This window comes from Lithobates pipiens, unplaced genomic scaffold, assembly GCF_037356315.1.
Source record: "Lithobates pipiens isolate NorthernLeopardFrog02 unplaced genomic scaffold, aLitPip1_a1.2 Scaffold_18, whole genome shotgun sequence".
Taxonomy (NCBI): domain Eukaryota; kingdom Metazoa; phylum Chordata; class Amphibia; order Anura; family Ranidae; genus Lithobates; species Lithobates pipiens.
Window position 1 is genome coordinate 13,549,677 of NW_027507758.1, and position 27,706 is coordinate 13,577,382.

The window sequence follows — 27,706 nt, forward strand, 5'->3', positions numbered from 1 at the left end:
GAAAACTTCCACCATTAAAGAGGAAGTAAACCCTTCCAAACAACTTGGACCTATAGGTAAGCCTAGATTAAGGCTTACCTGTAGGTCCAAGCAATATCTCCTAAACCTATATGGTTTAGGAGATATTTGCCCGAAAATGGGCACCGCTGTCTACGGCGCATGCGCCGTAGACAGCGGCGCGCAGGCGCACTAAATGCGGCAAATCCAAGAATGGATTTGCCTAATTTGTCGACTCCCGTGCGCATGCGCGGGAGTGACGTCATCGCGGCTTCGCCGTATGGCAGCGGCGGAGCTGCGAGACGCCACCAGCAACATGGATGCGGCGGACTACAGGGGACAGCGGCGACTTCGCTGGCTCCTGTGTCAGGTAAGTGACACATAATGGGCTACTATGCGATGCATAGTAGTCCATTATGCTTTGCCTTTGCAGGGGAAAAAAAGAGGAAGTAAACCCATCAGGGTTTACTTCCTCTTTAATAACTGGATCCAGGGCTGGATTAACATAATGCTATTTGAGCTGCAGCTCCAGGCCCCTTCCTAAAACGGGCCCAGCCCAGTGGGGTGAGTGAGCCACTAATATTGCCCAGCCCTGCTCTGTGTGCAGTGACACATGATGATATGTAAATCGTTAGATCCTCGCTCACCCCCCACCCCCCCCTCATCTCCTCCCTTTCCCCACTCCCCTCTATCTCTCTCACCCCCCATCTCTCCCTCACCCCCCCACCCCCTCTATCTCTCTCATCCCCCCTCTATCTCTCTCTTACCCCCCTCTCCCTCTCTCTCTCAACCCTCCATCCCCCTCTTCTCTCTCCTCCCCCCTCTATCTCTCTCTTACCCCCCTTTCTCTCCCTCACCCCCACCCCCCCTCTATCTCTCTCCTCCCCCTCTATCTCTCTCTTACCCCCCTCTCCCTCTCTCTCTCACCCCCCCCTCTGTCTCTCTTCTCCCCCTCTCTCTCTTACCCCCCTTTCTCTCCCTCACCCCATCCCCTCTCTATCTCTCTCTCACCCCCTCTCCTCTCTCTCCCCCCTTCAATCCCCCTCTCTCTCTCTCACACCCCTGTCCCCCTCTATCTCTCTCTTAACCCCTCTCTCTCTCACCCTCCCTCTTTCTCACCCCCCCAATCCCCCCTCTCTCACATCCCCCAATCCCCCCTCTCTCCCTCACCCCCATCCCCCTCTATCCCTCCCTTACCCCCTCTCTCTCTCAACCCCCCCATCCTCCCTCTATCTCTCTCCTCCCCCTCTCTCTCCACCCCCCATCCTCCCTCTATCTCTCTCCTCCCCTCTCTCTCCTTCCCCCTCTATCTCTCTTACCCCCTCTCTCTCACCCCCCAATCCCCCCCTCTCTCTCTTTCTCTCACCCCCTCTATCTCTCTCCCCATCTCTCTCACCCCCCTCTCTCTCTCACCCCCTCTCTCACCCCCAATCCCCCCCTCTCTCTCACTCCCCTCTATCTCTCTCTTCCCCCTCTATCTCTCTCTTACCCCTCTCTTTCTCACCCCAACCCCCCTCTATCTCCCTCACCCCCCATCCCCACTCTATCTCTCTCATCCCCCCATCTCCCTCTATCTCTCTCTTACCCCTCTCTTTCTCTCTCTCTCCCCCCTCTCTCTCTCACTCCCCCCAATCCCCCCTCTCTCTCTGCCTCACCGCCCATGCCCCCTCTATCTCTCTCTTATCCCCCTCTATCTCTCTCATCCCCCCTATATCTCTCTCTTACCCCCTCTTTCTCACCCATAACCCCCTCTCTCTCCCTCTTCCCCCATCCCCGCTCTATATCTCTCATCCCCCATCCCCCTCTCTCTTACCCCCTCTCTCTCTCTTTCTCTCCCCCCTCTTTTTCTCTCTCACCCCCCATCCCCCTCTCTCTCTGCCTCATCCTCCCTCTCTCTCTGCCTCACCGCCCATGCCCCCTCTATCTCTCTCATCCCCCCCTCTCTCTCACCCCCCCAATCCCACCCCCTCTCTCTCTAACTCTTCCTCCTTCTCTCACCCCCTCTATCTCACACTCCCACCCCCTCTCTCACTCTCACTCCCCACCCATCCCCACCTCTCTTGCAATCCCAGTGGTGGCTGGTGGTCAAAATTTTGGAGGGGACGGCAAGCAGACCTGGACCCCTGCACAGCTCTCCATCAAAGCGGCGATCCACTACACAACCCCCCCCCCCACCTGTGCTTGGTAGGCCATGATCCTTTCTCACTGACACCACAAACCCCCCCTCGCCCATGCGCGCAAGGCTCTCGATAGATCAAAGCGGCGATAAACTACACAATAGGCTCGATAGGCTGCGATCCTCTCTCACTGCAACCATCCCCCATCTCATTCGATAGATTGATAGATTAAAGTGTCGATCCACTACACAAACCGCCGCTCGATAGGCCATGGCCCTCTCTTACTACCATCCATGGCCTCCTTACTGCGGCAGAGGTGTGGCCAAACGGGAGGCGGGTCTTGAGACCCGTCCTAAGACTCCCAGCCAAACGGGTCTCAGGAGCCCCTTCCTGATTGGCCAATGAGGAGAATCAAGAAGATATTGAAGGGATATTTAGCGTAACCGCTTTCATTCTTTAAGAAATTTGGTTTCCATTTTGTGTCTCTAACATCCACTTCACAAATAGACATGCTCAAGTTTTGCTAATCTAGTTTTGTTTCTCATGTTACTGTTATCTTCTTTCAGTTGTTTCGTTTCTTGGAAAGCACATGATTTTGAGGAATCACTAGTTTCACTTTTATTGCAGGCTATACTTGTATATGATTGGATAATCTGTATGACACGTCCCAAAGGGCGGTACTTTCTGAAAGCCCCCTTTAAATATTCACACCAAAGAATAAAGATTAGATTTGCTCAGAGAGACTTTGTTGTTTTTGTATACTCTTTATTTGTTTTCTCACATACAAATCATCATGTGCATATTACATTTACATTCATTATTTTAGTACCCCTGTTCATGTACCCCCCCCTCCCAAAAAAAAAAAAAAAAAAAAAAAAAAAAAACCAAAAAAAGAAAAAAAAGAAAAAAAAAAAAAAAAAGAGGGGGATGCAAAGCCCCCAGTCCCCCGTTTCACTCCCCTCGTTCCTCTCCTTCCCTACTCAACCATATGTGTTACTCTTTTTCCAAATATGCTCCCCATTGTTGCCATTTGCTTGCATGTTTTTGGCCTATGTCCCCAAGTCTTTGTATGGATTCCTCCATTACCCTTATATGTTCAACTTTCCGGGTCCACTCTAAAACTGTCGGTACTTGCACAGACTTCCAATGACACGGAATCAGGGATTTGGCCACATTCAATAAGACTGGGGTCAATGTGCTTCTGTATTGCCCGATCCCTTTCTTTGTATCGTGGAACAGGCATTCCCATGGAGAGTTTCCCACCGTTTCCCCTGTCACTAAAAATATCAATTCTCTTATTTGTTCCCAAAAAGGGGTTATTTTGGGGCACTCCCACCATATATGCTTAAAAGAACCTAGTCCCCCACATTCCCTCCAGCATAGCTTCTGATTATCCTCACTGAACCTCTGTAGTCTCTGTGGCGTCAAGTGCCACCTCGCTATTAATTTAAATGACATTTCGATCGTCTGCATATCTTTTGCCAGGGCGTGCGTCATTTTAATTATTTTGCTCCTCTGCTCCTGACTTCTCAAGGGCCCTATTTCTTCCTCCCATTTCCTTAAGTAGTCTGGGAGCTCCACGTCTCCTTCTTGCTTTAATATTTTATATATTTTAGAGATCCTTTTCTGTAAACATTGTGGTTCTTTAAATAATTTTTCAAGTGGGTAAAGTTGTGTCTTTCCTCTTAATGGTTGTGGTAACATTTGTATGAAGTGCACCATTTGCGTGTATCTCCAATAGTCGAGTGGCTTACGCCCCCATTCTTGTGAAATTTCCCTAAAAGTGCTTATCCTATTCCCTTTCATTACTTCTAAAAGTGTTATGTCTTCCCTTTTTGCCCACCTACTAAAGTATAAGCGTTCTTCTTTCCCTGGGGGGAAGTAATTTGTGTCCAAGAGTGACATTAAAGGTGAGTTGAAGTGCCATTTGTGTCTTTTATTTATTTTATCCCAAATTTTTAACGTATGCCTAGTTAAAGTGCAAGTGCTCGTCCCTAAATCCCTATATTGAGAAGGGATCCATATCATTTTAGCTAACTCTGTGTTGCTTAGTGTAACTTCCAAATCTACCCAACTCTTCCCTTGTTTGTTATGACGCCAGTCCGCTACCCTTGAAATTATTATCGCCTCATAGTATTTAGTGAGATCCGGTAGAGCTACCCCACCCCTCTCTTTCTCCTTCACCAAGATATTATAAGCTATTCTCGGCTTCTTTCGAGCCCATATAAACGATAAAATCATTGATTTAACCTTTCCCAGGTAGCTTACGGGCAAGGGGATAGGGATCATTTGAAGCGTGTACATTACTAATGGTAGTATAAATGTCTTTATTGTATTTATCCTCCCCATCCACGTGAGGGCTTTATGTCTCATTTTATTTAACTTATCCTTGATATTGTTCAATAAAGGTAGGTAGTTCGCCCCGTAGAGATTGTCCATTTGTGTCGTCAATTTTATACCCAGGTAGGATAACTCTCCTTTGCACCATTTAAATGGTAGCTGGGAACTTAGCGCTGTCTGTTCGGCCTGCGTTAAGTTTATATTTAAAATTTCCGACTTGGTCGCATTTATTTTAAAGTTTGAGAAGTGGCCAAACTTTTCGAACTCTTTAAGGAGGGGTGGGATTGTTGTGATTGGGTTAACCATGTATACCAGTACATCATCCGCAAATGCAGAGATTTTATATTCCCTCCCACCGACCCGGAGGCCCCGTATGTCCTGGTTCCTCCTTATTGCAACCAGTAGTGGTTCCAAAGCAATCACAAACATGATCGGTGAAAGGGGGCATCCCTGCCTAGTCCCATTAAACAATTGTAGGGGGCTAGACAGGGATCCGTTTACTCTGATTCTCGCTGTGGGTTGCCAGTATAGGGATTTAATCCATCTCAGCATCTTTTCTCCTAGTCCTAGATGTTCTAATACCCTGTCCATAAACTCCCACTCCACTCTGTCGAAGGCCTTTTCGGCATCTACTGACAGCAGTACTGTGGGAGTTTTTCGCCTGCTCGCTTCCTGAATTAATGCTATGGACTTTATGGAATTGTCTCTCCCTTCTCGCCCCTGGACAAACCCCACCTGATCCGGGTGGATCCAATCCGGGAGGAGGGTTTTTAGTCTTTCTGCAAGTATTTTCGAAAAGATTTTTATGTCCGTGTTTAATAGGGAGATCGGTCGGTAACTCTCTACGGCTGCTGGGTCCTTCCCCTCTTTCAAAATCAAGGTTATATGTGCGCACAGGGCTTCCTCCCTAAACCTCTCTCCTACTCCCACTGCATTGAAGTAGTCGCAGAGTTTTGGGATTAGGAACTTCTGAAACTTCTTATAGTAGAGAATCGAGTATCCGTCGGGACCTGGACTCCCCCCGAGTGCTGTATTATTAACTACTCTACTCACTTCCTCCGGTGTTATCGGAGATTCTAATATCTGCATCTCCTCTTTTACTCCTCTGGGGAAGTCCATGTCCCGAAGATATTCCTCTATTCTTCCTTTCCTCCTCTCCTTATCTCCCCCTTTCCCTCTTATGTTGTACAACTCACTATAGTACCTATGGAAATTTTCTGCAATTTTTGGAGTGGAATATTGGGACTCTCCTCTTTTATCTTTAATCATTGAAATATGGGTCCTATTCTTATGGTCCTTGACTCTTTTTGCTATCCATTTTCCCGACCAATTCCCCCATTGATATCTCTCTCTGTTTATTTTATGGAATACCGATTCCCTTTCTTGTTCCAGAATTTTTTCCAGATCTCTTTTTTTTTCCCTCAACTCCTTTCTCTCCCTTAGTCCCTTTGGTCTGGTGTCCTGTTCTAATTTATTAATCTCCCTGTACAGGTAAGTTTTTTGTTGTTCCCTTTCCTTTTTCTTCCATGCTCCAATCCCAATCAGGACCCCTCTAATAACTACTTTGTGTGTTTCCCAAAGGGTAGCTCTCGTTATACCCGGTGTGTCGTTTAATTCATAGAAACTAATCAGTTCCTGTTCTATCTTGGCTGAGACTTCCGGGTCATGTAAAAGAGAATTATTTAATTTCCACGTCCTCCCTGCTCCACTCTCTCCCTGTACTTCCAACTGAATTACTACTGGGGCGTGGTCGGAGAGGGTGATTGCTTTAATTTCTGCTTTTTTCAGATTTGGGATTAGTTGATGATCAAGTAGAATATAATCTAATCTTGCGAAGGAGTTATGTGGAGCTGAATAATGGGTATAGTCTCTATCTTTTGGGTGGAAAATTCTCCATGCGTCTATAATCTGTGCATTGGCTAAGGTGCTTTTTAAAGATCTGTATCTCCCCTCAGCCGCCCTACTACCACCCCCCGAGTTGTCCATCTTAGGATTTAGGGTCCAATTCAGGTCTCCTGCTATGATTACTTTGCCCACTTTGAAACCCTCCAGCGTCTCAAGAACAGTCTTTAAGAATCTGTCTGGGTTTCTGTTGGGTGCGTATACATTCACTATAGTACATTTCAAATCAAACAATTTGCCCCTGAGAAACAAATATCTACCCTCCGGATCAGCCAGTCGCTCCTCTATTTCAAATCTGGTTGTTCTGTCGAACCCCGTAGCTACGCCTCTGGAATGGGCTGAGGGTGCGTCCCCGTAAAACCATAATGGAAATTGAAATGATGCCAGCTTTACAGGGGATTCATTAGTAAGAAATGTCTCTTGAAGGCAGACCACATTCCCCCCTATTAATTGGAGTTCTTTATCTATCTTAAATCTTTTTTCTTTTATATTTAATCCCCTTACGTTGTATGATATTATATTAATTGCAACCATCGAGTATTTGCAGTGTGTGTCGGAGTCTCACATAGGCTGATCCGGGGGCACAGCCCCTTTGAAACACCGGGGGGTAAACCTTTGGGGGAAAAAAAAAAAAAAAAAAAAAAAAAAAAAAAAAAAAACTGAGGGGGACTCTAGCCCCAAACCAACAAATCCCTCCCTCCCCCCTCTCTCCTCCCTCCTCCCCTCTCTTCCCTCCCCCTCTCCGCAACAATGCCCCTGACAAGGGTGGTCGGAGTTCCCCCCACATTTTGTTGTTCATATGGGTTAGATACCTTACTAGAAGGAACCTTCTTTTACCCATATATACCCAAGGGCTCCCACCAGAGACTCCCCGAAACCCTCCTCCCTCCTACCCTCCCTTTACCCTCCCAGCTCTACCATCCTCTCGCTTCCCCCTTCACGCCCTCTTTAAGTTTTTACTGTACTCTAGGCTCGACTCCTCTCGTTCCTCTCCATCTAGGGATCCTTGGGGTGCGTACTGTTTTTTCTTCCACCTCCCACCCTGGTAACCGGGGAGGGGGGATATCCAACCTTTCGCAGAACCCTTGTAGATCTTCGGGGAATCGTAGGACTGCGGAGCGGCCGTCTTTTTTCCCAATTAAACACGCGGGAAATCCCCACTGATAGGGTATGCCCAAGGCCATCATCTGTTGTGTGAGGGGCTTCAACAGCCTCCTTCTCACTAATGTTTCTACGGCAAGGTCCGGGAAGACCTGCAGTTCTACCCCCTCGAAGATCAATCCTGCTGCTGTCTTCAATTTCTCCATAATGAGTCCCCTCTCCTCTACGTAGTGAAACCTCACTATTACATCTCTGGGTTGCTCTTCCCTTAACCCTGTCCGTTTTGCTATCCTATGAGCTCTGTCTATCCTAAGGGTGTCCCCAGGGTCTCTACCTAGTAGGGGGTTAAATACCTGCTTTATTATACTGCCCAAATCCTTGTTGCTATGTTTTTCTGGGAGTCCCTTGATGCGCACATTTTTCCTTCTCCCCCGGTTATCCTGGTCCTCCAATTTATATTGGAGGCTCCTATTCGCTAACTGAAGGGATGTAATTTGTTCTGATATCTCATCTAGTCTTTGGTCCTGGTTGTCTACTCTCCCCTCTATCTCTTCCACCCTCCCAAGTACTAAACCTATGTCTGACCTTACTCCTGCTATTTCCACTTTTAGTGAATCTTCCATTTTTGTGAACATTTCTGTTAGCATCTCCCTAATTGGGGGTCCTTCACTTTCCTGGGGTGTTACTGGAACGATACCTCCTCCCCTAGTGCCCTCCATCTCCTGTCCTATTTCCTCCCTCACATTTCCTTCCTTTGGGGGCCCCTTATTAGCTCCATTTTCCATTCCCCCTTTACCCTCCTCTAATATCCTTTGCTTATTTGGCCCAGATCTCCGTGTTGCTACAGATTTTGGGCTACCGGATCCTTCCTCTGTTATACTAGAGTTGCTTGCCATGTAACGCTGGATTCCCCCTGGGCTAGAAGTCAGTGGGGTTTTTTTTCCTGTTTTTACCTTCCCCTTCATCTTCCCGTATCGGTAAGGTCCCCTTGTTTTTAATCCTTTCTTGGAGACCCACTAACATGTAGAGAGAAAGGGTGGAGAGACTCTCTGTGTCACAGTCCTTCTCCCTGACCCCAGGAGCTACTCTTCTCTCCTCTCCCTTCCCCACCTACCCGGGGATTTTTACTTAATTATAATACAGTACCACCCCTGCCCAGATACGGAACCCCAACCGAAATCTACAGGTCTGCAAGCTGTAATCACACTATCAGTTCCTATCAGTATTAATACAATCTTTATACAGTCTCTTTATCAAGTTTTGTCTTAAAATCTTCTTCTTCTTTTACTTTACTTCCTGGCCAACGCCTACTCCGTATGGTTAGGGCTCTTTAAGATTGACTCAAGGCTGGGCCCAGCTTAATTGGTCAAATATAACTTCCTCAGAGAACGGTGGTCTCGGTTCTTGAACGCACCTCTAAATACCCCCTCTTCTCTGTGTTGCGTACAAAAAGGAAAACAATGTCACATTCTGTGGGTAGGGTGAGGGGAATACCAGTATAAGCCCTCAAAACTTGTATGTTCTCTCCCTTGCCCGGCTGTGCTCCTTGCCCAAGGGGCCACCCTGGAGGGTCCTTAACACGTGGCCATGGGGTATATATAGTCTATTACTTCTTTATAAGCCAGTCTCCTCCCAATCTTCTTAGAAAGATGAGGGCACAACAACCAGAAAACAGCAATAAAGAGAAAGAGGGGTGGGGGGGGGGGGTGGGGAAGCCGGCGGGGGCAGAACAGACGTTTTGTGATCTGTGGGAAGCTCTTTGCTTATCTGCACCGGCCCCCTCCTCCTGCTTGTAAGGGGTTCAGGGGGTTACTAGGGGGGCGTCCTGCAGGATCTGAGGTGGAGAGCCACAACGCCGACAGCGCAAGTGAGCCCAGCCTTAGCAGTTTTCAGCGTGTATCTCTTTATGTCACAGTTTTCCCAAGGCTCAGTGAACAGCTCTGTCCTGGCAAATCACATTTCATCATTAACTGCTACTTAGTGTTTGATGTACTGTACCGCGCTCCAGTGATCATGGCCGGGGGTTTCTTCCGCTATGCTGTGCTCTGATGAAGCGGTGAGCTCTCTGATGTTGGCTGGCGGCTGTACATCCGTGGTTCGAAGCTCCCGCCGAGACCGGCGTCTCCTTCTTTCCCCCGTCAGGGTTCACTTCCGGTCTGCGGCAGGTCACGGGGGTCGAGCGACCGTGTCAGTGGGCGGATGAAGCCGTTCCTAAGCCGCGTCAGGCTGCGGGGAAAGCCGAGGCGGGCCGGCTCTATTCAGGCTGCCAGCATGCCTGATCGAATCTCCGCTCTGCTCTCGCCATGCGGTGAAGGGGGATGGAGAGCGCCGTCAGAGTTCCTAGTGGAGAGGGAGGGATGGAGGAGCTCCGGACGAGCCTATCTTCTAGTGCTCCGCCCCATCCTGTCTCAGACTTTGTTGTTTTGTGTCATTGTCTCAATGGGCTAATCTCCCAGGCCTGTGTGGGTGATTGGACATCACACTTTAACAGACATGAAGGGTTTAAAAACCACCTCTAGACAATCTACATTCCCTTCAAACATTAGCAAATATTAATTCACTATTGCACACAACTAGGTGGGCTCTGCACCCCAAGCCCAGCCTTCTTTGAAGCCAATAAGAGCCTTAGGCTCTAATCATGTGCTTAAAAAAAAAACCCCCATTGGAATCCATGTGTCCGGCGCCCCGCATGTAGATTAGGGGGCTGGACGCATGAATTAGGGGGCAGAGCCCCTAAGCCCCTAATGGATGCCCAAATTCCTCAGCACCAGGCCCATGAGGCTCTTAATCCAGCTCAGACTGGATCCCATTGTGGGAGCAAATCCCCCTTCTCCACCATTGTCCCACATTATGATACATTGTATTTATTTCTAAAACATTTTTTTTTTTAAACATTGTAACATAATTCCTTCATGATGAAGGTAAAACAATCCTTAAAGCGATTAAACCCAAAAGTAAACATTTAATATATTGCAGCTTACCAATTCTTAGATGTGATGGCTGCATTAGTTTTTCTATTTTAGGCTTTTCTTTCCTTTTATTTTGATGATCCGGACCAGTAAGTCTGAAAACAAGCTCTCCCGCAGATGTAGCCATTAAAGGGTTGTGACAAACCATTTCCCACTGGCAGGGGTGCTTAATAGGATCAGCTTTTTTTTAATGTAAAATCTTTATCCCAAAAGGAGAAAAAAAGGACAGCTGCTGCAACTGATTACAAAGTGTGAGTTGGAGTCTGGCTTCAATTTGTTAGTGTATCTAAATCTGCTAATACATCTAACACCTTCCTAGATTAAAGTTTAACTAAAGGCAAAACTTTTTTTTTCTTTCCGTTTTTTGGATAGCGTAGAGAGGGATTACGCCCCCCTTTCGGTACCCATTAGGAAGACTCACCCTCTCTATTGGTCCTGTTTACCATTATCATTGAAAAGTGGAAGTAAAAGAAAATCCCACATTTTGGGTTGTCCCCAGAAAAGTAATAGAGGAGAAATTTTCCAATGGGGACACTAGTTCTGGAGATCTCGGAGGTCTTAAGGGATTCCCTTAATTTGCAGGGTCTTATTCTCACTTCCTGTTTTAGTTATGGGACAGGAAGTGACGGTAAATCTCCCCAATGGGACACATATAGCAAAAAAACTGACAGAGGTTATAACCCTCCTTTATTATCCAAAGTGGAAAATAAAGTTTTGCCTATAGTTCTACTCTAACAATGCTGCTTTCCAAAGGTGCCCCCCGGTGCTCCTTCCTCCAGAGTAGGGGGCGCTCTAATACACGAGGTGTGTTACCAGCCAGGTCAGCAGGTGAAAATAAAGGACAGGAAAAAAAGAAAATAATGCAGCCACAGCATTTAAGGATTGGTAAGCTACAATATAATACAGTTTTCTTATGGAGGTTTTTATACCATTTTAGCAATATGTACATTGAACAGTCATAGTCACACACCTCTTACTTGGGTCTACGCGTTTCGTGGAATGCATTTGCTTCCTCTGGATCAGAGTGTATCGCTCTTCTATGCTGAATGATAACTCAATGCTGTATCTTTTGTACATTTACTATAAAAAATAGTAAACAGACTCTGATGGGGACATTGGTGTAAGGGGAGACTTTAATGGGGACCCCGATGTAAGGGGAGACTCTAATGGAGACCCTGATGTAATGGGAGACTCTATTGGAGACCCTGATGTAAGGGGAGACTCTACTGGGAACCCTGATGTGGGGGGGGGAGACTCTACTGGGAACCCTGATGTAGGGGGAGACTCTAATGGAGACCCTGATGTAAGGGGAGACTCTATTGGAGACCCTGATGTAAGGGGAAACTCTACTGGGAACCCTGATGTAAGGGGAGACTCTAATGGAGACCCTGATGTAAGGGGAGACTTTAATTGGGAACCTGATGTAAGGGGAGACTCTAATGCGGACCCTGATGTAAGGGGAGACTCCAATGAAGATCCTGATGTAAGGGGAGACTCTAATGGTGACCCTGATGTAAGGCGAGATGCCAATGGGGACCCTGATGTAAGGGGAGACTGCAGTGGGAACCCTGATGTAAGGGGAGACTCGAATAGGGACCCTGATGTAAGGAGAGACTTTAATGGGGAACCTGATGTAAGGGGTGACTCTAATGGAGACCCTGATGTAAGGGGAGACTCTAATGGAGACCCTGATGTAAGGGGAGACTTTAATGGGGAACCTGATGTAAGGGGAGACTGTAATGGGGACCCTGATGTAAGGGGACTCCAGTGAGGACCCTTGTGTAATGGGAGATTCCAATGGGGACCCTGATGTAAGGGGAGACTCCAATGGGGACTCTGATGTAAGGGGAGACTCTAATGGGGAGCCTGATGTAAGGGGAGACTCCAGTGGGGACCCTTGTGTAAGGGGAGACTCCAATGGGGACCCTGATGTAAGAGGAGACTCCAATGGGGACCCTGATGTAAGGGGAGACTCTAATAGGGACCCTGATGTAAGGGGACTCCAGTGGGGACCCTTGTGTAAGGGGAGACTCCAATGGGGACCCTGATGTAAGGGGAGACTCTAATAGGGACCCTGATGTAAGGGGACTCCAGTGGGGATTCTTGTGTATGGGGAGACTGCAATGGGCACCCTGATGTAATGGGAGATGTCAATGGGGACCCTGATGTAAGGGGAGACTCCATTGGGGACCCCGATGTAAGGGAAGACTCTAATGGGGACCCCAATGTAAGGGAAGACTCTAATGGGGACCCTGATGTAAGGGGGGACTCTCCTGACCAGATCTGTTCTTTTCTTCCTCTTAGTTTTCCAAAGCCATGAAGCATTTCGGGGAGGTGGATGGCAGAATGCAGCCGGATGAGTTCTTCGGCATATTTGACACTTTCCTGCAGTCGTTTTCCGAGGCCAAACAAGATCTGGAGAACATGAGGAAGAAGAAGGAGGAAGAGGAGCGCAGGGCGCGGATGGAAGCCATGGTAGGACCAAACCCTAAAACTGTCCTCTTAGAACATCCCTCCACTGTGTTCTATACTTATAATAAGGGCCAGGCAACTAGCATTTTCAAAGGGAGGGGTCAACAATGGTAGTATTTATTGTTTTGGTGCAGTTTTGACCTTTAAATAGCGGGTTACATGCCTTAGGGTTCATTTACATTGACTTTAACACGCAATAAAGCACTTACTGCTTCAATGTGCTTTTTTGATGTGTTTTTTAATGCTTTGGTGAAGCTTTTTTGAAGTTTTAATTAAGCTTGGCAAATGCTGTGTGTGTGTTGATTTTCTACTTTTAAAGGAGCTCAGCAGTACCCCCACTCAGCAGATCCCAAGCTCATTAGTACCCCTGTTCAGCAGATTCCCAGCATATTAGTACCCTCATTCAGCAGATCCCCAGCTTATTAGTACCCCTGTTCAGCAGATCCCCAGCTTATTAGTACCCCTGTTCAGCAGATCCCCAGCTTATTAGTACCTGTGTTCAGCAGATCCTCATCTTACTAGTATACACGGTCAGCAGATCCCCTGCTCAGTAGTAACCCCAGCTCTGCTCATCCTCCACTCAGCAGTTACCCCCAGCTCTGCTGATCCTCCACTCAGTAGTAACCCCCAGCTCTGCTGATCCTCCACTCAGTAGTAACCCCCAGCTCTGCTGATCCTCCACTCAGTAGTAACCCCCAGCTCTGCTTATCCTCCACTCAGTAGTAACCCCCAGCTCTGCTGATCCTCCACTCAGTAGTAACCCCCAGCTCTGCTGATCCTCCACTCAGTAGTAACCCCCAGCTCTGCTCATCCCCCACTCAGTAGTAACCTCCATCTCTGCTGATCCCCCACTCAGTGGTAACCCCAGCTTTGCTCATCCCCCACTCGGTAGTAACCTCCATCTCTGCTGATCCCCCACTCAGTAGTAACCCCTAGCTCTGCTGATCCCCCACTCAGTAGTAACCCCCAGCTCTGCTCATCCTCCATTCAGTAGTAGCCCCCAGCTCTGCTGATCCTCTGGTTTTGCTGATCATTCTCCTTCTTTGGTCTCCACTCACCTCCTGTTATATTGCTCCCACGCTGTTCACCACATTTGACATCTGCCAGTTTCTCTATAGTTGTATGTCCTATTCCTGGACAATGGAAATAAACACATCTGTCGTAGGCTAGAAAACCTGGCTGAGAAGCACAGACCTAGACCCAAGCTTGAAGTAGTCAACCATTTTTTTTTTTTCCTAACCTCTGAGGGACCTTATATATCTATGTTTGTGAAATAAATGCAGTTGGTCTGTTTTCCTTGTAAAGTTTGATTCATGGCTGCAACGTTTGTAATCCAGGACCAGCAAAAAAAAAAAGGTGATAAATCATTTTTAATATCTGCCCTCAACAGGCTTGGAAACTTCACTTTCTGCCCACTAAGTCCTTGATGATTTATGGCCATTAAAAGCTTAAAACGTTCCTGCTATCTTAAAGACAAGGCGGGCAGATTGAGGAGTTTACAAGGGAGTGATTACTCAGATAACACGATTTATTGTTCGAGACGATACATTGTGACGGCTCTAAACCCCCCCCCTCCCCTTTTTTTTTTTTTTTTACAGCTTAAAGAACAGCGCGAGAAAGAGAGGCGGCTGAAGAAGTCCCAAGCCGGTAGCATATCCGAGGAAGGAGGCGAGTTTGACGACCTGGTGTCGGCGTTACGATCTGGAGAAGTGTTCGATAAAGACTTGTCCAAGCTCAAGAGGAACCGCAAACGCTCCGGAAACCAAATTCTGGACACGAGCAGAGAGAGAGCGGTTACCAAACTAAATTATTAGGAGGCCGCGTTAAAAGAGGAAGAGACAGACGTTAAAAAAAATAAATAAATAAAAATGTTACAGAACGGTTTTGGATGATGATTCGAGGTCACGGGAAAAAGTTGGAGTTTTCCTCGTGGAAGAAAACGCTTTTTACCTCTTTTTTTTTTTTTCGTGGCTGAGATCATTCCCACCATGGCTTGGAACGTCAAGCTATCTTGAAGTGCCTCAGTGGATAAATTTCATGTCTTGGTTAAGGGCCTCACGTCTTCAAGTATTTGGAAAAGGCCCACATCGGTGGATGAAGACGGGTCAAACCTCATTATCACACTTTAAAAGTGCCAATATTTTTTTTTTTTTGCACTGTCCAACGTTTCAAAAATAATGGTGTTTTTTTTTTGGAACTTTTTTTTTTTTTGGCCTGAGACACAAATGTTTTTACTTTAAAGATGAAATGGAAGCTCCCAAAGTTTGAAAGATGGCAGGCCCATTTTGCAGTCTAAGGATGTTTTGGAAAAGCTTTGTGCCACATGACGCTGGGCTCGTGGTACTAAATAAAAAGTTGCACATTTTTTTTTTTTTAAACTGGCTTCTTTTTTTTTTTTGTAGATGGAATTTCAGCATCCTTTTCTGGGAATAATACAAGTAGGGTACTTTCTTTAAGTCTTGTATGGGACACGCGCTTTGTGATTCCAGGATTCCATATTCTGAAAAACCACTGTGTGTTTGCAACGAGTCATGCACTTTTTTTTGGCCTCTCATCTATTGCCATGGTTAGTATTGGCTTTAAAGATGTTGTTACACAGAGTCCAACTTGCTAACATTTCGAGCTGGCTCAAAAAAAAAAATCCTACCGTCATGAGGTTCCTGACCCTGCCTCACAGCCAGCACTTTTGAGATGTGTGGAAAGTACGTGGGAGTGCCAAAAAAATATTTTATCTCTATTAGAAGCACATCGGGATACTTTATTTTTATCTTCTCAGAGAAGGGAGGAAATTGGATGATCATAGAGTCTAAGAAATGAGAGGTTGATTTGCTTGGATGGAACGGTTTTCGTACTCAGCGGTGGATGGTGACGACTCATTGGATGGAATGCAGGGATCTTGAAGGACATGTGCACCATCTGAAAGGTCTACAATGAAATCTCCTCATGTATGGGAAGTTCGGTGGTATTGGTTACCTGGCTTGGAAAACAGTTTCTATGGTAGCCGCCAAATTCACCTCCAGTTCCAAGGCTGACAGTGACCCTGCGGACTACAGTAGTTATGGCCCATTGGGAAACCAGATCTAGTGGGACAGCTAGGTCTTGGCTTATCAAAATACAAGTCGTATAACTCTTCCAAATCAACCCGTTCCTTGTCTAGTGTTATCCAAAGTATGGCTCCTGCAACCTTTTGGTTAAACAAACTCTGTTTCCCACGAGGTTCCAAATTCCAAATAATTCATGATGAACTAGCTCAATGCGGGTCTCTTCTGGGGAATAAGGGAAAAAAAATGGTACTTTCTGTGGCAATAATATATAAATAGGAGAAAATGATTTCATTGTTGATGTACGTTTCTTTCTGAGAATTGTTTAATAGTAAGAGGAACATATGAAGCTATAGAAGCAGGTAAAGGAGAGGATGTTGTAATAATAACACTGTGTAATCTAGTCTAAATGTTAAAGAGACTTGCAATGTATTAAGCCATACTAAAGACAAATGTTTTTTGTATATTTTGGGTTCACCTAGAAGGTTATAATACTTGCTGACTGTGATCGCCCGGTCAGATATAAAAAGTAATGCCAAAAACACACCCGTGGTAAAAAAGCTGGCAGAAAAAGCATCTGGGTCAACCAGGTCAAGCTACAAAAGCCGATATCTAACATCTCGGTTTGGGGTCTCCAAGCTGCGGCCCTCAGGCCAAATATGGTTGACAGATTATTTTTTTCTTGCCCACAGCTAGGGTCAGTGGCCGTTCAAACAGGTCTTTAGATCAGCCTATGGTCTCTGTTTCTACCCAAGTCCCCCCCACCCCACAGCCCTCTGTTCATGCCAGAAGCATAGCCATGGTGAACAACAGACAGCGGTCAACCAGGTCAAGCTATACAAGCTTCAATGTCAGTTAGGGGTCTCCAAACTCTGGCCCACAGCTAGGGTCAGTGGCCGCTCACACATGTCAGCATTTGGTCTCCATTTCTTCCCAACTCCCCCCCCCCTTCCCTCCAATGTCATTGAACCATCATTGTTCCTACCAACCAATGTGCTTGCCCCACAATTCATAGGAGGATGGCACTCGTCTATCCAGACATTATAGGGACTCTGAAGTAAAGGGGGGACGCTGCCGTAAGGTGGAATGTAATGGTGACCCTGATGGGGCTCTGATGGGGACCCTAATGTAAGGAGGGGCTCTAATGTATGGGACAAATAGATGCCCACCGCCCTCACCTATAACTGGCCTTTGCAGCAAGGGGCAGATGGAAGGGCAATGCATGCGAAACAAAACCAAAGAAATTCCTGGCTCCACTTACTGACCAGCCTGCTAACCAACAGGACAGGACAATTGGGTTGGTTAGCAGGCTGGTCGGTAAGCTGAGCTGGAAATTTCTTTGGTTTTGTTTCTAATGTAAGGGGACTCTGATGGAGACTTGATGTAAGGGGGGGAGTATAATGTAAGGGCTGACTTTGATGGGGACTATGATGTAAAGAGGACTCTAATGGGGTACCCTAATGTACTTTGGAGATCTGTGAAGATCTTGGAATCCTTGGACATATAAGTCAATGTTTTTTTTCCAGCCATTCAGCCAAAGTTTTAGTATCGGGTAGGCTAATCCTTTATTTTTTTTATTGGCTAATCATGTCTAGTAATTGCCTAAATGTTTACAGACTGTGTCAGCTGATTGTATGGACCCCACCACCCATCACACGCCTTCTCTGTATTGTAAAGTATGAGATGGTTACTATTTCCTTGATGGGTCCAAAAACCCAAGAAGGGTATTCTGCAGGGATCAAAATTCCTTCCAACCAAATAAAATCTGAAGCACACAAATGAAGAACGAAGGTTCTGAAGAAACATTGACTGATCCTTTAAGAATAGATTATTTTTGATAGCTTTGTCTTGCAGCTTCTTAAAGATCTCCTATGTTGTCTACCCAAGTGACACATTCAGCCACAAAGTAACAAAGTGGAATTCTCTGTTTTTGGGAACATTGAGGAACAACATGCTTCTTTTTTTTTTTTTTTTTTAGGAAACAACTTAGATGAAAAGAAGGAAAAGATCCTTGAAGGGTCCCTATAAATTTACCTGGCACTAGTAATATCAGCAGCATGATGTTTCCAGTAGGCTTGTGCAATTCGTTTCGTAACGAATCGAAATTAGGCCGAATTTTGCATCTTTCGGACATTCGGATGCATCCGAATGTCCGAATAAAAAAATAACAAATTACAACGAATACGAAAGAAATATAATGAATGAATTCGACATGATTTGAAATTATTTCAACATGATTTGAAATTATTTCAACCACATTCGAAAATATTTTGTGACCCAACTTTAGGGCCATGTATCTCGGGTCACTTGGTGCTAGACACTTCAAATTTGGATATGTTGTAGTGCTGGTATTATTGTGTTTGCATACCAAATTTGGGGTTTCTAGCTATAAGTCACCCCGAGATATGTGGCCCCAAAATCAGGTCACAAAATGTTATTAGTTATTAGAGCAGAGAATAACATTTTGCGACCCGATTTTGGGGTAACATATCTCGGGGTCACTTATAGCTAGACACCCCAAATTTGGTATGCAAACACAATAGTACTAACACTACAACATATCCAAATTTGGAGTTTCTAGCACCAAGTGACCCCAAGATACATGGCCCTAAACTCAGGTCACAAAATATTTTCGAATGTGGTTGAAATAATGTCGAATCATGTTGAAATCATTTCCAATCCGGTAGAAATATTTTCGAATTTGGTTGAAATATTTTCGAATGTGGCCGATTTTTCGAATTTGGTAGAAAACTAAACAAAATCCGAAAATGAATTTAAGGAAGTTAACGAATATAACTAAACGAAATTAATGAATTAACAAATTAAAACTAAACAATTTTTTTCCTTTTGCACATGTCTAGTTTCCAGTGCCATGTCCCAACAAACCAGCATTCTCCTGAATGTTCATGAAAATAATTATAGTTCCGCCCCGTTCACTTTACATTACATGTACCTGAAATCCATGAATGATGCAAATGGCAAAAATACCAAACCCTATCAAGCAGGTTCACCAAAATGGAGCAATGGCCGTTCCACTGGTCATAGACTTGGCAATTCTGGGCAGCTTTCAAAGGAAAGAACCATAGAGTTGAAGGCATCTGCCATCTTCAGTTTGAAGAATTTCCTAGTTTTGAGCAAGTAAACCATTAAAATTGAAGTCCAGACCAACCGAAACGACCGAAATGGCAGCCAGAAGGTGTTTTTGGAGAAAAAAATATATATTTTTTTTGTTCTTGGATTTACATACACGTTAAGGCCACCTCCAGCCAAATGTTCTATCATATTGATGACGGGGAAGTGATAGAACCTCTATTATTTATTCTCGTAAGTGAACCCTTCTTAGGAGATTTCTCTTTACTTCCTGTCCAGTTGACACCTCTTCATGTCCATGACACGCATAGGGGTTGATTTTCTAAAGACAAATAGGCTGTTGCACTTTGGAAGTTACACTTTTCAAGTGAATTCGCCCCATAGCTTAACGGATGTGGTGAAGTTCTGCTGATTTCCATCAGCCAATCGTGAAACTTCACCTCATTCCCCAAGTTCTGGTGAAATTTGCCTTGTAAAAGTGCAACAGCCTGTTTTGCTTAGTCGGATTTTATTTGTCGCCGTACAATAATCGTTTAAGAAAAGTCTGGTAGGTTTGGGAATTATTGTACGCTTGTCTTCTTGTAAGTAGAGATAGAGCTAAGTATGTGAGTTTGCCTTCCTGTGTGTGTATGCGAGAGAATTCCATATGTGCAATTTATTAGGAGATTAGGTTGTCAGTATCCCATGTGAATACATGGTAGATGTGTATTGTGTTGCTCTTGAGGAGGTTAGGTTGGTTCTTAGTGTGTGAATGTGGCAGAGGATTCCATATGTGTAATCCTTTGGGAGATTAAGTTGTTGGTTTCCCATCTACATATATGGAATAATTATAGTGTGTTACTCATTAGGAGATTAGGTTGTTAGTTCCTCCTGCGTGTATGTGGCAGAGAATGAAATATGTCTGATTCTTTAGGAGATTAGGTTGTTGGCTTCCTGTCTGCATATATGGTGGACTGACAACTCATGGGGCCCCCGGGCAATAGGAGATTATGGGGCCTCCAGGCAATCCGAGTTTATGGGGCCACACAGTACACACACAAACACACACACACACACACACACACACAGTATACACAGACATGTTTCTATTGGCTGAGAAGGTACTGGAGGGGTGGGGCAGCTATAATCTTGGGATTTTTAGACCAAAAGGATGTCGGTAAGGGACATTTCAGAGACTGATGTAAAAAAAAACACAGATTTGTACATACTGTCCCTGGTTTTACTGAGGCTTGCAACCCTGATGGGGCCCCCTAGTGGCTCGGGGCCCTCGGGCAGTGCCCGAGTGGCCCAGTGGTCAGTTTGCACCTGATAGTGGATTTACTCTAGATAATGTTTCTTATTAGGAGATTGGGATGTTGGTTCCTGTGTGTGTATGCGAGACAGAATTACATTGATGTGGTATTCTTTAGGAAATTAGTCAGATGTGATGTCTATTGTCTATAGACTTGGTATGGGCTCAGAATTGGATTTTCCAGCTTATGTGCTTCAGCATGGGCAATGCACCCCCTACAGAACTTTTAATGTAAACCTAATCCCCTAAGCATGGTGAACGCAATCATTTCATAGGCTGCTCTATAGAGGAACTTCCAAATATCCACTTTAAAGAATTATCTATAAAGGTGGTGGTCAACCTTCTTCAGATAGGGGCCCTCAAGTGCGGACCCCCCCCCCCGACACCACCAAGGGGCCCCAAATAATATTCAGTGAATGTAAAGCTGTCGGAGACTGCAGATAGGTCTCAGGATATGGTCAAAGGCTACAAATATGCTATAGGAGTTAGAAAAAGCCAAAACGTTGCACACCAGTAAAGCCTAAATTTCAAACCGCTGCTTCAGCCCAAATCCATCCAGGCCACTCTCTCAATGCGTTTCGCCCAACCCATCCCTTAGTCACGTAGGTCCATAGTTGCCATGGATGTTGCACATGCATGTTTGCCATGTGCCCCTACCCTGCATCTTGAGGATGCTGTGCCTGACCCCCCCCCATGGACGGCACAGTGGTGTAGTGGTTAGCACTCTCGCCAACCACGACACTACCTGCCTGGAGTTTGCATGTTCTTCCTGTGCCTGCGCGGGTTTCCTCCAGGTACTCTGGTTTCCTCCCACACTCCAAAGACATGCAGGTAGGCTAATTGGCTTCTGTCCAAAATTGGCCCTAGTATATGAATGGGGACCTTGGATTGTGGGCTCCTTGAGGGCAGGGACCGATGTGAGTGTGCAATGTACAGGGATAGGGACAATTGTAGACACTCACTCAGGTTGAACTGGATGGACTGGTGTCTTTATTCAACCTTACTGTGTAACTATGTCCTGGCCCTGAACTGTGAGGACCAAGGCCGCAACTGGGCAATTCCTCATAATTAAGTATGAGGCTGCCCAGAAACTGGGCGTGAACTGGACCACCCGGAAGTTGGCCATGTTAAATGTGGACCCTGAATGGGAGTGGCAGTATCCCAAGGACTGGGATGAATATCTTGCCCAGCGTTTGTGTGCAGGTTCTCAAGGGGCCCACACGTTGGACACCAGATATCTCTACTTGTTACAATGTCTAAATTTTCCTTTTTACATTTGACAGAAAAGTTGCATTTCTATAAATGGCAAAAACAGCCCCAAAAAAAAGAGACACAATAAAAGGAAGGGTCAGCTTTAGATGAAAACACATGATAAAGGCAAGGGTCAAAATGCATGGCCATTTACTTGTTTCCTAATACCCTGTGGTGGGAGGTTGCTCAGGGGTAATATGTTTTTCAGGTTGGCTGTGGGTGGTTGGAGTGAGGGGACAGAGGGTAGGTGTGTTGGAGCATGGTGTGACTGCAGTAGCTATCAGAGCAGCCAGAAAGCCATGGCCTGGTAGAATGGAGGCTGTGATCCACCAATTAACCACCACTTGTCTGGGGCCTGAGGTTTCTGCCCCCCGCCCCCCTTGTCCTGTCCCTAAACTGTGAGTACCATGGCCCCAATTGGGCGATTCCCCTAAAAGTAGCATTTCTGTAATTCTTCTATAAATTGTAAAAAACAACCAAATTAAGACACACAATAAGTAGAAGGGTCAACTTTAGATGAAGAGACACGATACAGGGAAGGGTCAACTTTAGAGGAAGACTCATGGTAAAGGGAAGGGTCAACTTTAGTTGAAGACACATGATAAGGGGTTGGGTCAACTTTAGATGAAGATACATGATATATGGAAGGGCCAACTTTAGATGAAGACACATGATATATGGAAGGGTCAACTTTAGATGAAGACACATGATATATGGGAGGGTCACTTTTAGATGAGGACACATGATAAATGGAAGGGTCAACTTTAGAGGAAGATTCATGGTAAAGGGAAGGGTCAACTTTAGATGAAGAAACATGATAAATGGAAGGGTCATCTTTAGATGAAGACACATGATATATGGAAGGGTCAACTTTAGATGAAGACACATGATATATGGGAGGGTCACTTTTAGATGAGGACACATGATAAATGGAAGGGTCAACTTTAGATGAAGATTCATGGTAAAGGGAAGGGTCAACTTTAGATGAAGAAACATGATAAATGGAAGGGTCATCTTTAGATGAAGACACATGATATATGGAATGGTCAACTTTAGATGAAGACGCATGATATATGGGAGGGTCACTTTTAGATGAGGACACATGATAAATGGAAGGGTCAACTTTAGATGAAGATTCATGGTAAAGGGAAGGGTCAACTTTAGATGAAGAAACATGATAAATGGAAGGGTCATCTTTAGATGAAGACACATGATAAAGGGAAGGGTCAACTTTAGATGAAGACTCATGATAAGGGGTTGGGTCAACATTAGATGACGATGCATGATAAATGCAAGGCTTAACTTTAGATGAAGACACATGATAAAGGGTAGGGTCACTTTTGTATGACACATGATAAAGAAAAGGGTTAACTTTAGATGAAGACATATGATAAAGGGTAGGGTCACTTTTAGATGAAGACTCATGATAAAGGGAAGGGTCAACTTTAGATGAAGACAAATGATAAAGGAAATGGTCAACTTTAGATGAAGACGCATGATAAAGGGAAGGGTCAACTTTAGATGAAGACACATGATAAAGGGAAGGGTCAACTTTAGATGAAGACACATGATAAAGGGTAGGGTCACTTTTAGTTGAAGACACATGATATAGGAAAGGGCCAACTTTAGATGAAGACTTATGATAAAGGAAAGGGCCAACTTTAGATGAAGACTCATGATAAAGGAAAGGGTCAACTTTAGATGAAGACGCATGATAAAGGGTAGGGTCACTTTTAGATGAAGACACATGATAAAGGGAAGGGTCAGTTTTAAGTAGTAGAACGTTTTGCACTACTACTGGCCAGATGAAAGGAGTTAGAAGAACCTCAAGTAGGCAATAAATCAAAAAACAATGTTTGTACCCAGTGAAATGTTCAGACCACCTGGTCCCCCCGGTGTGCTTGGTGCATTGTTACGCCCGAACAGCCACGGCATTGGATTTTTTTGGTAATGGATCTGGTGTGATGGAATTCTAAATGGAGATAAGGGGAGTACGAGGGTTGATAAGAGAGAATGTTTTCATTGATATGATAGAGAACTGTCCAGGTTTGGTTACTCCTCGGTTGGAAGGATTGTAGAATGTGATGATAAATTTCTGTATCTGATACCATATGCATTCCATGATTCAAAAAGAAGCTCAGGAAAAACAAAAATTCCATTTTTTTTCCAACATATTTGATAGAAATATAGCAAAGGGAAAGATTGTGAAGGGTTCTCCGTCTGGTGTCTGTACCCATAGGAAAGATTTATGCTTATTTTCCAGTTCAAAACTGTTCCCAGGGTGTCACCGGCACAGGAAGTAAGGGAGAAATTCCAACAGGGACACATTTTATTAAAGTGTATGTAAACCCTAACAATGAATTCCTCTTTGGGTCTGGTAAGTATAGAGGTGCCATTAAAGGTTCAGCCTGTGTTTCCTCCCATGTTTCATGTTACACCCAAGTTTAGGTTGTAACATGAAATATGGTCACAGTCTGCTTGTTTTTCCTGCCAGAAATCTAATGAGCACTTCCGGTGCTGATTTTTATCAATTACACTGTGTCCAGCTATCTCTGAGGACTACACAACCATGCCCCCCCCCCATGTTATGGGGAATAAGGAGAGCAGGAGGTGTTCTGTAGTCCTAACACACTTCTTGTCCTAGAGTGACAACGCAGCTCCTCCATAAATACAATTCAGTTAATATTGTCATCCTAGAGCAGGAAGTGTGTTCCTGGCAGGATCACCCAGGAGAAAAAAAATGGAAAAAAGCATGAAGAAAAAAAAAAAATGCAGCCGCCATTTCCAGGGACTGGAAAGTTGCAATATATTACATTATTAGGCCTTTCTATAATTAGAATTCGGTTTACCGGATTAGTGGCAAATCAGCTTACATTTACAAATGGCGTGACTGCTGAAATATCCAATTTTAACGACCGATCCATGTGAACAGGTGACCGTGCGGCCAATCACAGATCATAGCTTTAATCTACGCTGACGGAATAATAAATATCATGCACTTTTTTTTTTTTTTTTTTTTTTGGCTTTAATGAAAATAATAGAATCCATGGCAGTATTATTCAAGAAGGGAAGAAAATAATTTTGTTAATAACCTGTATATTTTTGTACCATGTATTTCTTAATATACAATTAAAATGTAGAGGATGGTATTGTACTAAAAATAAATAAAAATGAATAAAAATAAAACCTGTAATTAATCCCGGGATGAGATTTGGGTTCCTCGTGCAGGCCTGTATATAGAAGTCACAGCCGACTGCCAGAAATGTTTTTGGGAGCGATGCTTTGGTGTGTCCTCATTGGTCGAAAAAAAAAATTTGATAAATGACTTAAATTAAATTTGTAGTGTACTTTTTATTTGCACCTTTTTTTTATTAGAATATACTTGTCTTACTAGAGAAAATTAAACTTATCATTATATATTTCCCGCACTCTTTATGTATGTATTTATTTACTTCTTATGTTACAATTTACATTCATTGGAAGCTGGTTGATGAAATGCAAGGCTACCCACCGCCGCCTACCCACCTCCCTGTACCACTCCCTACCCACCTCTGAGCACCATCTCTTGGTTCCATCCCCTACCCACCTCCCTGTACCGCCCCCTAACCACCTCCGAGCACCATCTCTTGGTTCCACCCCCTACCCACCTCCCTGTACCACCCCCTACCCACCTCCGAGCACCATCTCTTGGTCCCACCCCCTACCCACCTCCCTGTACTGCCCCCTCACCACCTCCGAGCACCATCTCTTGGTTCCACCCCCTACCCACCTCCCTGTACCTCCCCCTACCCACCTCTGAGCACCATCTCTTGGTCCCATCCCCTACCCACCTCTCTGTACTAGCCCCTACCCATCTCTGAGCACCATCTCTTGGTTCCACCCCCTACCCACCACCAAGCACCATCTCTTGGTTCCATCCCCTACCCACCTCCCTGTACCGCCCCCTAACTACCTCCGAACACCATCTCTTGGTTCCACCCCCTACCCACCTCCCTGTACCTCCCCCTACCCACCTCCGAGCACCATCTCTTGATCCCATCCCCTACCCACCTCCCTGTACCACGCCCTACCCACCTCTGAGCACCATCTCTTGGTTCCACCCCCTACCCACCACCGAGCACCATCTCTTGGTTCCATCCCCTACCCACCTCCCTGTACCGCCCCTAACTACCTCCGAGCACCATCTCTTGGTTCCACCCCCTACCCACCTCCCTGTACCACCCCCTACCCACCTCCGAGCACCATCTCTTGGTCCCACCCCCTACCCACCTCCCTGTACTGCCCCCTCACCACCTCCGAGCACCATCTCTTGGTTCCACCCCCTACCCACCTCCCTGTACCTCCCCCTACCCACCTCTGAGCACCATCTCTTGGTCCCATCCCCTACCCACCTCTCTGTACTAGCCCCTACCCATCTCTGAGCACCATCTCTTGGTTCCACCCCCTACCCACCACCAAGCACCATCTCTTGGTTCCATCCCCTACCCACCTCCCTGTACCGCCCCCTCACCACCTCCGAACACCATCTCTTGGTTCCACCCCCTACCCACCTCCCTGTACCTCCCCCTACCCACCTCCGAGCACCATCTCTTGGTCCCATCCCCTACCCACCTCCCTGTACCACGCCCTACCCACCTCCCTGTACCACGCCCTACCCATCTCTGAGCACCATCTCTTGGTTCCACCCCCTACCCACCACCGAGCACCATCTCTTGGTTCCATCCCCTACCCACCTCCTTGTACCGCCCCCTAACCACCTCCGAGCACCATCTCTTGGTTCCACCCCCTACCCACCTCCCTGTAACACCCCCTACCCACTTCCGAGCACCATCTCTTGGTCCCACCCCCTACCCACCTCCCTGTACCACCCCCTAACCACCTCCGAGCACCATCTCTTGGTCCCATCCTCTACCTACCTCCCTGTACCGCCCCCTCACCACCTCCGAGCACCATCTCTTGGTACCCCCCCTAACCACCTCCCTGTACCTCCCCCTACCCACCTCCGAGCACCATCTCTTGGTCCCATCCCCTACCCACCTCCCTGTACCACCCCCTACCCAGCTCCGAGCACCATCTCTTGGTCCCATCCCCTACCCACCTCAGAGCACCATCTCTTGGTTCCACCCCCTACCCACCACCAAGCACCATCTCTTGGTTCCACCCCCTACCCACCTCCGAGCACAATCTCTTGGTTCCATCCCCTACCCATCTGTGTTAAATTTGGTGTTATCGCTCTCACTCTCTCATACTGGTCACTGGAAGTGCAACATGGCACCTCATGGCAAAGAACTCTCTGAGGATCTGAAAAAAAGAATTGTTGCTCTACATAAAGATGTCCTAGGCTATAAGAAGATTGCCAAGACCCTGAAAACTGAGCTGCAGCACGGTGGCCAAGACCATACAGCGGTTTAACAGGACAGTTTCCACTCAGAACAGGCCTCTCCATTGTCCACCAAAGAAGTTGAGGTCACGTGCTCAGCGTTATATCCAGAGGTTGTCTTTGGGAAATAGACGTATGAGTGCTGCCAGCATTGCTGCAGAGGTTGAAGGGGTGGGGGGTAGACATGTGCAATTCGTTTAGTTCCAAATTCATTTTTAATGAATTTTGACAAATTTGTTATTTCAGAATCTTTCATTAAATTCCCGAAATTTCCGAATCTCCAAATTTCAAAATTTGTGAAATTACAAATTTCCGAATTTCGAATTTTCGGATTTTTGAATTTTGAATTTTCGGATTTCCGAATTTCCGATTTTCAAATTTTCGAATTTCCAAATTTCCAATTTTCGGATTTCCAATTTTTTGAATTTCCGAATTTCAGATTTTCGGAATTCAGAATTTTCGGAAATTTGGAAATTCGAAAGTCAGAAAAAAAGAAAGAAAATCTGTTTAATTCTAAATAACTATTAAATTATAGGTATTGGAATTCCCTTTCAAATTTGTCTGTTAGTGAACATAACGAGTACGAATTTATCCGAAGTTACGAATTCAATTATCTGAAATAACGAATGCCGCATCTAACCAAATGGAACGTAACGGTCTAATAATAAAAACCTTTTTATTATTATTAATTATTTATTATTAATTATTTATTATTAATTTGTTCCATTCCATTTGTTTAGATGCGGCATTCGTTA

At 45.5% G+C, this 27,706-nt stretch overlaps 1 protein-coding gene across 1 annotated transcript in view; it reads left to right on the plus strand.

Annotated features, from left to right (window-relative positions):
* The window catches only part of DAAM2 (dishevelled associated activator of morphogenesis 2), a gene marked incomplete in the record, with an annotated part of 380,667 nt that extends 355,674 nt beyond the window's left edge, over window positions 1-24,993 (plus strand). The window contains 2 exon segments of the mRNA XM_077485388.1: window positions 12,731-12,901; window positions 14,497-24,993. Coding sequence (XP_077341514.1) covers window positions 12,731-12,901; window positions 14,497-14,712 — 387 coding nt within the window.
* Window positions 24,994-27,706: the final 2,713 nt, after the last annotated feature.